At 41.1% G+C, this 13527-nt stretch overlaps 1 protein-coding gene across 5 annotated transcripts in view; it reads left to right on the top strand.

Moving 5' to 3' along the window:
- Window positions 1-13527, top strand: part of RBPJ (recombination signal binding protein for immunoglobulin kappa J region) — a 99982-nt gene that overhangs the window by 50136 nt on the left and 36319 nt on the right. The window contains exon 1 of one of the 5 annotated variants that reach the window (XM_054729685.1): window positions 8799-8962. The exons of 3 other annotated variants lie outside the window; for them this stretch is intronic. In XM_054729685.1, coding sequence (XP_054585660.1) covers window positions 8913-8962 — 50 coding nt within the window. In that variant the 5' untranslated portion in view covers window positions 8799-8912. Of the gene's footprint in view, window positions 1-8798; window positions 8963-12522; window positions 12542-13527 lie in introns of those variants that run through there. One more of the 5 variants, XM_054729698.1, reaches the window with a different exon arrangement.

Here is a 13527-nt window from a genome sequence, read left to right as displayed (position 1 = left end):
AACCATCTTAGTACAAATAAGTCTCAAAATGTATCCATACCTTAGGCCCAAGAAGCTAACTTCATAAATATTTTCTCTTGTCAGTCTAAATTTAGAAGGTAGAAAAGATTCTGAGCAATTCTAACTTGTCATTTTTAGCCCATTTAGACAAAAAGAAATGCGCACAAATCAACCTTGTTTAATTTTAAAAGCCCTTTAGTTTTTTAGGGGAGTGACTGGAAGTTTTGAAGGGGTGTTTTTTTCCTATTTGTATTTTTTTAATTGATTTCAGAGAGGAAGGGCGGGGGGGGGGGGCAAGAGAGAGAGAGAGAGAGAGGAAGGAAGGAAGGAAGGGAGGGAGGGAGGGAGGGAGGGAGGGAGGGAGGGAGGGAGGAAGAAAGAGAAAGGAAGAAAGAAAGATAGATTACTGATGAGAGAGAATCATTAATAGGCTGCCTCCTGCACACCCCACACTGGGGATCGAGCCCACAATCAAACTGTCACCTCCTGGTTCATAGGTAGACAGACACTCAACCACTGAGCCATGTCAGCTAGGCTGGAGTTTTGACTCCTGCAATTTAAAATGCTTTCAACCAATAATGGCTGGGGAAGTTGTTTTCAGGTCCATAGACTGCTGTTTTGTGAGTGCTCCTTCCCAGTAAATGGGTGACTACTTTTAAGCATGGAAAAGTCCATTCTCACAATTTCCATACCTAAGCTTAAATAGCATCGGTGGAATGGGGGTTGGGAGAAACAGTAATTAATTACATGCAATGGACATCAGATGCCATTCTGAGCTCAGTGATCTCAGACAAAGATAAACTACAAAGGTAGTTAAGGGCTTCCCCTTAAACCCACCAGTCTGAGGAAGGAGGCATTCTGATGTGAACGGGGGACTCACCCCAAAGGGACACTGAGGGAACAATCCCTCATCACGTTTTGGGTGCCACTTCCAGACACTTTCCTGAGGGAATACACTTTCCAATAAAACCGTGTGCTTCTGTCACAAGGTGTAGGTTTGCTCAATCCAGGGTATCAGAGGGGTAGAAAGAAAAAGGAGCACGTCTGGGGTCCAGTGAGCATCAAGGGGTACTGTGGATGTCACACGGTGAGTCCGGACAGGAGCGTTGCTGCTTTTTCAAAGCGTGGCCCTTTATTTGGGTGCCAAAATGTTAAACTAAAAATCTTTAATTTCCATGGCTAAAAGTCTTTTTTGTAATTAAAGTTTTATTGAGCAAAAAAAATGCTAGCTAAAAGACCAGTTTTGGGGCTTGGTGTTTAAACCACCAGGAGCACAGCCCACTGGTGTGGCTCAGTGGTTGAGCGTCGGACCTATGAACCAGGAGGTCATGGTTTGATTCCTGATCAGGGCATATACCAGGGTTGCTGGCTCGATCCCCAATGTGGGGCATGCAGGAGGCTGCCGATCATTGGTTCCCTCTCATCATTGATATTTCTTTCTTCCCCTCTCCCTTCCTCTCTGAAATCAATAAATATATATTTAAAAACAGCAACAACAACCAGCAGCATAGCCAGGTAGAAAAAACAGCATGTTTGCCATACCTGAGTTTTGCAAGGTTTTTTATACGTCATGTAGTGGGGAGGGAGGAGAAGGAGGTTGCCTGAAAGAATTTACATGAACTATAGGCAAAAAGGGGTGGGGAAGGTGAAGCAGGGTCTTTGGAAGAAGAAATGGCTGCTTTTGTAGATTGGCTGGGGATAGCAGTGCAGAAAGCCCACATGTAAACAAAGTGGGGGAAGGGCAGAGATAATCTTCCAAAAATAGCCACCTATAAATGAACCCAGAATTCCAACAGGCAAAAACAAGGGATGTGTGAAGTCATTTGTTAGAGTTCTATCTCTTTCACTTTCCAGCCACTGTAATTTAAGTTAGAATATCTCAGAATTTTTTCTTATCACCCATCAGTTTTAGACTCAACAAAACTACATGAAGGAATATAAACCTCTAAGGGCTCCTTTTCAGGTGTATTGTTTGTAGCTCCATTTAGATCTTGATACCAGTTCTTCATAGAATTTGTTAGAAACTGGAATATCACTTTTTTGACATGTCAACATGTCTCATTAACAAACATTGCTACTGTTGAGCTAGTAACAACAGTAACCTATGGCAGTGGTCGGCAAACTCATTAGTCAGCAGAGCCAAATATCAACAGTACAACGATTGAAATTTCTTTTGAGAGCCAAAATTTTTAAACTTAAACTATATCAGTAGGTACATTGTTATTAACTTAATTAGGGTACTCCTAAGCTGGCCTTTGCTAAAAACTCAAGGGGCCAAAGAGCCGCATGTGGCTCTCGAGCCGCGGTTTGCCGACCACTGACATGGCATTGTGGCTTTGCAAGGCATTTTGCATGAGAACATGTAAACTAAGGTTTAAACCTGAAGGGAATTTTTATGAGTTTATTTGAGCCAAACTGACATTGCCTAGAAGCAAAATCTCAGCGTATTGAGAAAATGCTCCAGATAATGGCAGTTTTGCATCTTATTTTATACATTATAATCAAAGGAGGAGGTGTAAGGGGGTTACGTGAAATCCATTGGTGATAGATGTGAGAGAGAGGGAGAGAGAGGAGGAGAGAAGAAAAGAAGGGAGGGGAGGGGAGGGAAACATTGATGCCAGAGAGACATGATTGGTTGCCTCCTATTACACCCAACTCAGGCGTGTGCCCTGAGTGTGAACCAAAGCCTTGACCCTTCAGTGTACGGGACAACCATGCCAGCCAGCACTGGCCAGGGCTTGAATACTTTTAATTACTTCATAGTAAACCTCAATTCAGAACCTTTTTTTGCCTGTGCTGATCAGAGCCTCCTTGAATGGTAGTTGAAGTATTAGGCTGCCTGTAGTGCCACCCAAGGCAAAGCAGTTTGCTGTCAGATCTTGTACCATCAGGATCTCCTGGGAGGCCAGCTGCTGGGGCTGGGTTTTTTTTTTTTTGTTTTTTTTTTGGTCCTAGCAATGCATGAGGGCAGTGTGACAGGTTAATGGCTCAGATACACGTTGGCAGGAAGCCATCCTTTAAGCTTTCAATTGTGGTTAAGACCACTTCTTCAGAGTGGTTTTTGGCTTTACCACAAATGTAGGTTTGATTATTATAATGTGACATGTGATAACAGAAAGCTAAATTACAATTCAAGAGAAATGTATTGTTTTGGGTATTAACACTCAAGCAGAACCCATTTCCTTATTCATGTAATGGTGTTATTAGAAACATTTTGGAAAGCTTTTCCACATTCTGAACATACGAATTTTTATTATTTTATTATTTTTGCATATTCTCCTTTTTAACTCAGTGTCCTATGTTACATGTTTTAAAATGATAATTGTTATTTTTAATATTTTGCCTTTAGGGACATGCTTCTTTGAAACAGCTTAACTCCTTACAAACCTGAATCATAGCTTTTCCTTTATGCAATAGACCTTATTTGGGCTATACCATCTATAAGTGTTCTGATGTACACTATTTAAAAGGAAAATAAAGGGCAGATGCCCTGCTGAGTTAAAATAGTTTAGAATACCAAGCTGTGTATTAAAGGTTTGGTTGTTTAACAAATTAGCCAAGCATGGTTTGATGTAGGTTGGGCTGGTTCTGTGTTGGTATAATTTCTACCAACAGAAAAACGAAGCCTGCCGAACCTCTTTGTTAAATGAAGATGTCTGTGTAGACTCTTGGTCCTTTTTAACGCCGAAAAAATGTACTTTGTAGAAAGTGATTGATAGTGTAAACACTAAGATCATGAAACTTTCATAGCTCCCACTGCAATTGTAACTTATTCCCCTTGTTCACGGAAAATGCAAGAATAATTGTCAAATTTATGACACACATATGCAGTCGCACATATGTCTACGGTATATACTTGTATGTGTTCAATAGCCAAGGTGTGGCTCCCGCAGCAGATGTCTTTAGGTTTCATGAATTTTATGTATTTACAGCTTTAGAAAACATTTTCTCACTTTTTAGTAATCAAAGAAAAATTTACCCTTTACCCTTACAAAATTTAATCAGGAGCTGAAGTTATTAGGAGGATAATGAACGACAGTTTCCTTTCAGGTTTTCTGTTGACCCCTCACTTAAGCAAACTACATCTATGCTGTATTATAGAAAGTTTTAGGATCAATTAGTGCATTTTATAATTCTCCCATAAAAATTTATTCTCTGGGCACTCTCTTCACATGCAATTAAATTCTATTTCAATGTACACAGTATGGAAAATCATGAACATTATACTCTACTTGCATTTTGAACCAAATTCACCATTTTGTGAACTTGAGTAAGGTAGTTGCTAAGCTGATTTCCTCATCTGAACATAGAGAATAATGGCACCTACCTTGTAAGGTTGATATGTGTATGAAGTGAGATATGCATGCATGGTATGTAGCCCAAGGATGGCCCTCCCGTAGCTGCTATTGCAGTGTATTTGATACGGATGGGGCCATGTTTGTTAATTGCTGCTATGTGTTCCAAGGGTCTAGTACAGTGCCTAACACAGTAGGCACTTAAATGTGTGTTAAATGGTTAATGAAAGAAGAAAGGAACCAGAATCTCGGAAAACAATTACACCATTCTCTCCTCCCTATTCATCTCAGTTTTAGTGAGATAGGCAAAGGAAGCCAGTTTTCAAATTAACAACAGGAGCATTCTACTCCTAGTACATATTCAGTATTTATCTGTGACATTGCATAATTAGTGATTTTTTATTTAAAAAAAAAGTGTACTCTTGTGATAGATGATTTGCCAAACGGGGGACCATAGTGTATCTAACCACTTGCCTACTAAATAGGAGAGAAGATTGTTGGAACATCTTACCTGAAATTTGGATGGAAAGGAAAGGACCAGTTTTGTCAGAACATACATCCTCATTGGCTCAATATTTAAGTTTTCTTAATTTGAAATACATATATCCTGCAATGGTGTAATTGAGGATGAGAAGTCACTGTCTTGTAAAATTTTGATGTTAAAATTGAATTTGAAGACAATTAGGAATAGAGTCCAGGAAAGAACCTTTTTTCAACCAGGAAATAACTTATTTTCAAAATCAGCCATTCATTCCAAAGACTTTAAACAACATGTATAAGAAATAGATTTCTAAATTAAGTAATATGCCTGCAGAAGAGCGGATCACACAAATCATAAATGTACAATAAAGTTAATTTTCACAGAGTGAATGTACATGTGTAATCATCACACAGATGGAGACTTAAGAATTAACGGCTCCCCAGAAGCCCTTCTTGTGGCCCTCCTAGTCTCTGTACCTCCCTCTCAAAGGTAACCTGTAATCTGTCAAAAACAGTAGATTAATTTTGCTTCTTGCTTCTGTTTTCATGTAAATAGAATTATGCATTTTTTGTACTAGAGTCTGGCTTCTTTGGCTAGTACTCAACATTGCATGTGTAGTGATAGTTGGTTCATTTTCATTGTTGAACAGCACTCTGTTGGCTGCTGCTTCTGTAGTTTTATCTGTTCCTTGACTGTAGTCATTGTGTTGTTTCTGGTTTTGGGTTATTATATCTGATGATGCTATGAACATTCTTGTACATGTCTTTTAGTACCCATCTGTACAGATTTGGTGGCATAGCATTTTTACTACTTTTGAGCTTTATCAGCAATAATATGTCAACTCAGGTAGTTTTTGGGGGGCGGCTAAAGGCTAAAAGTCTTACATGCCATTCTCTGTTTTTATTTTAAGCCATCTGTATTCTAGAGTTGGTGTATTAATGGCTTTCAGTCGATGTCCAAAGAATGCAATTGCATTTTGCTATTTACCTAAGCCAGACTTAATTAGTAAAGAATAAAACATCCGTAGAAATATATAATGCATTCCAGAGCAAAATGGGATTTTTGCTGCTGTTTACCATTATCACTAATCCTATCTAATAATAGACAAATATGCAAATTGACCACTCCTCCAACACACCCACAAGCCACGCCCACCACCCAATCAGAGCGAGTATGCAAATTAACCCAAACCAAGATGGCTACAGCCACAGAGAGCAAGGTTTCCTAGATAACAGAGGAAGCCAAGCTTTCTACCTGCCCTTGCCAGGCCTAAGCCTCCACTTAAGCTACAAAGTTTCAATTATAGAAGGTAAACAAATTCAAACAAATGGCAGCAGAATGAGCTTGAGAGAGCAGGCCAGGGTTGCTGCTGGCAACAGGGAAAGCAAAGTTTTCTGCACACCCTGGCCGGGCCCACCCACTTAAGGCAACAAAGTTTCAATTATAACCCCAACACAAATGGCTACGGGCCTCAGAGGGAGCCCCAGGGTTGGCTCCGCTCCAGGCTACAAAGTTTCAATTGTAGAAGGAAAATAAATTCCAGATCCCAGGGCCTCCGCTTGCATTGCCAGGGGGCGTGGCCTGCCTGCAAACCACCACAGGCCCCTCGCTCAGGCCGCCCCACACCCCAAGGGAAACCCCACCTGATCCGGGACGCCCTTCAGGGCAAACCAGCTGGCCCCCACCCCTGTACCAGGTCTCTATCCTATCTAATAAAAGAGTACTATGCAGATTGATCATCACTGCAACACACAATATAGCTGCCCCCATGTGGTCAAAGATCCTGCCCCCATGTGGACACAGGATCGCCACCACAAGATGGCCAGCAGGAGAGGGCAGTTGGGAGGCACCCGGCCTGCAAGGGAGGGCAGTTGAGAAGGACCAGGCCTGCAAGGGAGGGCAGTTGGAGGTGATCAACCCTGCAGGAGAGGGCAGTTAGGGGTAACCAGGCTGGCAGAGGAGGGAAGTTGGGGGCAAACAGGCTGGCAGCAGAGTGGTTAGGGGGTGATCAGGCTGGCAGGCAGAAGCAGGTTAGGGGCAATCAGGAAGGCAGGCAGGCAAGCAGTTGGGAGCCAGCAGTCCTGGATTGTGAGAGGGATGTCCGACTGCCCGTTTAGGCCTGATCCCTGTGGGCAGTCGGACATCCCTCCAGGGGTCCCAGATTGGAGAGGGTACAGGCTGGGCTGAGAGACACCCGCCCGCCCCCCCCCCCCCCACCCTCGTGCAGAAATTTCGTGCACCAGGCCTCTAGTTATCACTAATAAGTGTGTGAAGGATGTGCATGTTGTTTTATATATACACTTGGGAGGGGATGGAATGTAGGTCTTATTTCTTCACTCAGAAATTAATGCTACTAACTGGATAGCTTTTTATATATTGTATATAGGCACTAGAGGTCCAGTGCACGAGATTCATGCATGGTGGCGGTGGGTCCTCAGCCCGGCCTGTGCCCTCCCACAGTCTGGGAGCCCTCGGGGGATGTCTGAATGATGGCTTAGGCTCCTGCTGCTGCGCTCACCACAGCTTCTGTCTGAGCGGTGCTCCCCCTGTGGGAGCACACTGACCACCAGGGGTCAGCTCCTGCATTAAGCCTCTGCCCCCTGGTGGTCAGTGCACGTCATAGCGACTGGCCGTTAGGTCGATTTGCATATTAACCTTTTATTATATAGGATGACTGGGAGGTGCTGTGTAACCAGCAATTTATTCCTAGTTGCACACATGGATTTTTAATTGTTTTGTTAATACAGATGGTACTTTATTTTTGCACAGTCACAAATTGTCTCCTAAATAATACATTTCCAGAATTGAAATGGTTAAGAATTCAAAGCTATGCACATCTTGAATTATAGTAGACAATGTTTTCCAAAAAGATTGCACAAATTTAAACTCCCAACAGTATATGAGAGTTTTGTTTTAACCACGTGTACACCAACACTGGGTATTAGCAGACTTTAAACCTACAGCAAGCAATTCTTAAATAATTTTCATAACAACATAAAAGCTATGCCAAGAAGCTGGCCACAGAGTGTCTTAGGTGTCACCTTCCACTGATGTGTTTTTGGATAGGTTTGTCACCACCAGGTTTTGTGGCAAGCAGGGTTAGGCCAGCAACGTGATCAGGAGATTAGTGCTTCTCTGAGTGTGGCCTTTTTATTTTGATATAATTTCAATTTATAGAAAAATTGAAAGAATATTATAAAGAAGTTCACCCAGATACCACAAGTGTTAACATTTTTACCACATTTCCTCAATCCTTCTGTATTCTCTCTCTCTCTCTACCTGAAACATTTGAAGGGAAGAAGTAGATATCATGCCCTAAGTACTAAAGCTAGTGTTTCTAAAAACGAGGACATTCTCTGCATTTTAAAAAAATATGTATTTTTATTGATTTTACAGAGGAAGGGAAAGGGAGAGAAACATCAATCATGAGAATCATCGACAGCTGCCTCCTGTATGCCCCTACTGGGGTGTATCCACCAACCCAGGCATGTGCCCTGACTGGGAATTGAACCATGACCTCCTGGTTCATGAGTAAGCGCTCAACCACTGAGCTACACTGGTCTGGCAGGACATTGTCTTAATAACCTCTGTACAGTTATCAAAACCAGAAAATCAAAATGGATATAATCCTGTTCTCTAATATGGTTTAATTCAGATTTTGTCAGTTGTCTAAGTAATGTTCTTTATAGCAGAAGTAAATTCTGGATAGTATGTTATATTCAGTTATCATGGTTCTTAAGTCTCTTTTCATCTGGGCCAGTTCCTTGTTTTTTGTTTTTATTTTATTTTTTTGTTTCCCTTTCATAACTTTGATCCTTTTAAAGTATAGTTATTTTGTTCCACAATTTAGGTTTATGTTTCTTCATGCTTAGATTCAGGCTCTGCATTTTGTGGGCAGTAATATCATAGAAGTGACACTTTGCTCCTCTTGATGCATCACAATAGGAGGCATTTGATGTCAGTTTGTCCCAGTCAGTCTCTTGATACATGAAACTGAAGTAGTTTGCTCATTGTCTCATTGCCACCTCTTGCTGAAGCCATCCATAGGTTTTAAGGTGCATGATTTTCATATAAGATCTTTATATGTGATTTAATGGAAGTCATTGTTCTCACAACTTAGTTGTGCCATCTGGATAATGAGGCTGGTGGCTACTACAGATTTAACATGGGAACAATCCCTTTTCAGGTATGGATTTTTTGAAAGGTACCCTTTATCTGGTAATAATATTGGCGATACCCCAAAAGCCAGATACTGAGAATGGATAGAGGTGATGGTCTCTGTCATCCTGCATTTATATCTTTAAATTCTTTCTGTTTCTTTACAAACTGCTGGTAGTTTGTTATAAAGTTAATTATTTTTTAATTATTGGAAAATAAAAGGTAGGATAAATGAACTTTAAAAATTAAGGAAACAGTGCTTTTCAAATGTTCTATCCAGTAGAAGAGAAAGAAGGGGAGCATGTTACTCTACCTGATGGGGCCATAGGATATTTGTTCTGTTTATGAAACATGTGACATACACGTGATAGTCCAGGAGAATACATCATGCTTTGATCATCTTTGTTCCAGTAGCCAAGGACCATTGATTACACCTGGAAATTTTAAGCAGTATTGCTATTTAATGTGGTTCTTAGGGTAAGAGCAGGTTCAAAACTAATCATTGAAGCACGACAAAGGCTGACTTCTTGCTCAAAGTTGTGTGACTTAGTAGGCTATTTTCTGTTTCCTTTCTGCAAATACCACATCAGTGTTTCTTGCCTTAATTTATTTTAATCTCAATTCTTCATTAAACAGAAAATTTGTGAAATACAGAAAAATAGAGGAAATTACTTTTAGTTTCACAGTCCAAGGGCAGATGAATTTCACACATGACTTGAGGTTGTTTTTCCAGCCAGCTCTATGTTTTTAAAATAGAAGGTCTAATGTTGTTATGGGTTTTTATTTTGTTTTGTAGCAAATATACGCCCCCCCACCTTGGTTTTTGACTTGGTTTTCTCATGTGAAACACCTATTAGCTAGAAAAGGTGTTAAGATGGTGAAGTTTTGATAGCTTTTATCTTGTTTGTTTTCAATACATTTGTGGTCATATACTTCCTTAACAGATTGGTAAATATAGAAGCAAATATATCTGTTATGGGAGAAAACAATATTGCATCTCCATGGTGAACAAAAAGGAAGTGTGTAATATATGTGTAATGTTTATATAGGTTTTTTATTTGAAAAATCTAATGGATTGGAGGATATGTGGGAACCTCAATACTGTTTACAGGATATTTAATGATTAAGGAAAACTTTTAAAGAATCTTTATACTTCCAGGTATATGAAAATAGATTTAACTTTGTAATTAACATTTTCCACAGCTCTTCTTACTTAGAATACAAAAGCGTTATTTTAGAAGGGGAAAGCTAGTGAAGTTAAAGTAAAATGAATTTGCTAGCTTAAAGTTATACATATGACAATATATTTTGGATAATGTAAATTTTCTTGAGCCATAGGATTATATGAACATTATTAGGTAATGATGGCACATAGATTTTTGTGTTTCATTTGCCAGTCCCAGCCTGAAGGAAAAGTACAGAACAGACCAAGAAGGAATTGACATGGGCATAACCAACATTATGTAAGCTGTCACTTATCACTTAAAAAAAAAACACCCAACAGGCTAGAATAATAATTTTTTCTCTTTAAATATGTAACAGGAATGATTATTACATTTAATCAAAATTACATTTCATTAGTATGCATAAAATTTGAAAAATCTACTCATGCAAATGAGATAATGACAACCTCTAATATCAAAAAGATAAATTGGATAGCAGTGATTATTTGTTACAGTGAAGAATTCACTATTTCATGGGATTAAAGTGTCCCTAGGGTACTTAAGTATTTACTTTATTTGTTTGTTTTTTGCAATGTTAAATACACCATACACCTATTATGAAAAGATCTTACGTAAGAGTGGTCTAAACTTGGTTGGTCATACTTATTTCTGGTTCAGAAAGAGGACTGGGATGCACACAACAATTATTGGAGATGCTTTATTATATACTGAAGAAACAACATAAACTTACTAATATTCATAAGATTCCTAGCCTGAGGATGATACCTGGAGAGCGGTGTATCATGTTGAAATGCTGTTCTAGCTCAGCAGGCGAACGCTTGTGTTCCCTTGTTCATGTTTCCTATGGGGGCAAGAGTGATGTTGCACCGTTGACTTCATGTAATGGGTATTTCAAAGAAGACCATTGTTAACATTAATTTGTTAATTTAGTTTTTAAAGCATTTCAGAGCAGCAGGAAAGAAAATTTACACTTAAATCAGAATATAACAAAGTAGTCATGTAATAAACCTGTGTTAGATCCCAAAGATGTTTGATGGTTGGAGTAATTAGTAGGGTAGTGGCATCACTGAAAAGTTTTATCTTATTTGTTAACTGTCTCTAAAATTTTTAGCATTTTAAGCAGTTAGGTAGATTCTGGCTGCACCTCACTTTGTTTATCTTTATAAAGTTAACTTTGCTCTTAAAATATATAAGCAAAGAAGTGTTTTAAAGATACCTTAAACTCCCTGGGATTTAGAAAATACTAGAGGCCCGGTGCATGAATTCGTGCATCAGTGGTGTCTCTTGGCCTGCCTGGCCTGCGGGATCGGGCCGAAACTGGCTCTCTGACATCCCCCAAGGGGTCACAGATTGCAAGAGGGTGCAGGCCAGGCCGAGGGACCCCACTGTGCACAATTGGGGCCAGAGAGGGACGTGGGAGGTTGGCCAGCCAGGGAGGGACCGTGGAAGGGCTCCAGGATGTGTCCAGCCCATCTTGCTCAGTCCTGATTGGCTGGACCACAGCAGCAAGCTAACCTACTAGTCAGAGCATCTGCCCCCTGGTGGTGGTGGTCAGTGTATGTCATAGCGACTGGTCAACTGTGTGCCCCCTGCTGGTCAGTGCACATCATAGTGAGTGGTTGAGCGGCCTTAGCATATCATTAGCATATTATGCTTTGATTGGTTGAATGGACGACCAGACACTTAGCATATTAGGCTTTTATCATATAGGATTCTATATCAAACCTAGTGAGGCATTTTTACTTAAATCATACGCTGTAATGCTACATTTAATCAGTTTTGAAGGTTAAAAAACATCTTTTCTTGAAAAAAGATTTATGAGTAGATTTTTGCCTTTCATTCCATAACTGCAAATCATGGGTTAATCAACAGTTCAGTGTTCTGAAACCTGTGGTCTTCAACAGCTTTGCTGATGTTACTACTAAAATATATATTTTTGGTTTGGTTTTTGGTTTTTATTTTAAAAGTTGATTATCTTATCGGATAAAATCAAAGAGAATAGTAAGTAATTCTTACAGAAATGTGGGTTATTTGCTCATTTTTTAGTGCTACTTCAATTAAAGTCACTTCCCAATATTTCAGAGTTAATGAAAATACCAAAATATTCCTAGTCACAGACACCCATTGTTTATAAATGATGAGGTCATAAACAATATCATATAGTATTAAATTACTCAACAAAATGAGCTGCATGGGTTTTTAAAACTTTCATCATCAAACTTAATAACTTTGTTTAACATCACAAATATAGAGAAATCTTAAGTCAAATGGGGGTGGGTGGGGGGTGCCAATCAGGGGTCAGTGGCCTGGGAGAGGGGCCATTGGTGGTTGGCTGACCAGCCCTGCCCCTGATCGGGCTGGGGGGGGACGGCTGAGGGGAGGGGCTGTAGGAGATTGGCCAGCCAGCCCTGCCCCCTATTAGGGTAGGGGCACATCGGGGGCATGGTCGGACAGGGAGAGGGGCTGCAGGAGGTTGGCCAGCCAGCCTCGCCCCCTATTGAGGTGGGGTGGCGATCAGGGGTGGTGCCAGCCAGGGGGAGGAGCTGGGGGCAGGGGCTGCAGGAAGTTGGCTGGCCAGCCCTGCCCCCTATTGGGATAGGGAGTGTGACCAGGGGTGGGGTGGCTAGGAGGAGGGGCTGAAGGAGGTTGGCTGCCCAGCCCCACTCCCTATTAGGGTGGGGGTGTGCGATCAATGGCGGGCCAGCCAGGGGGAGGGACTGCAGGCCCATTGTGGTGGAGTGGGCTGATTGGGGGCGCAGCTGGCCGGGGGATGGGGAGGAGGGGGTGTTTGGCCAGCAGGACCCACTCTTGATTGGGGTGGGAGAGTCCGATCACGGGCAGGCCGGCAGGGGGGAGGGGCCGAAAGGTTGGCCACCAGCCCCACCCTCTGATCAGGCCGGTTCCCTGGCCACAGTGGGCGTCATAGTAACTGGTTGTTAGGTCGTTATGGCCGTTCTGGTAGCTGCCTTTTTATATATAGAGATAGTTAATTTCTTTATTTAGTTATTTTGTCTTAACCAGTTACAACTAAAAAATAGTAATACAGTTCACCCTTGAGTAATGCCCTCTGTCAACTAGTTGAAAGGCTTCTGTTAGACCAGTGGTCGGCAAACTCATTAGTCAGCAGAGCCAAATATCAACAGTACAATGAATGAAATTTCTTTTGAGAGCCAAATTTTTTAAACTTAAACTATATAGGTAGGTACATTGTTATTAACTTAATTAGGGTACTCCTAAGCTGGCCTTTGCTAAAAACTCAAGGGGCCAAAGAGCCACATGTGGCTCACGAGCTGCAGTTTGCCGACCACTGTGTTAGGCCATTTAGCCTATCCTATATAATAAAAACCTAATATGCAAATCGAACAAACGGCAGAAGGACCGGTCGCTATGACGCGCACTGCCCCCGAGA

Source organism: Eptesicus fuscus, chromosome 2 (genome assembly GCF_027574615.1).
Source record: "Eptesicus fuscus isolate TK198812 chromosome 2, DD_ASM_mEF_20220401, whole genome shotgun sequence".
NCBI lineage: Eukaryota > Metazoa > Chordata > Mammalia > Chiroptera > Vespertilionidae > Eptesicus > Eptesicus fuscus.
The sequence above is the reverse complement of the archived record's forward strand: the minus strand, read 5'-3'. Positions and strand labels throughout refer to the sequence as shown.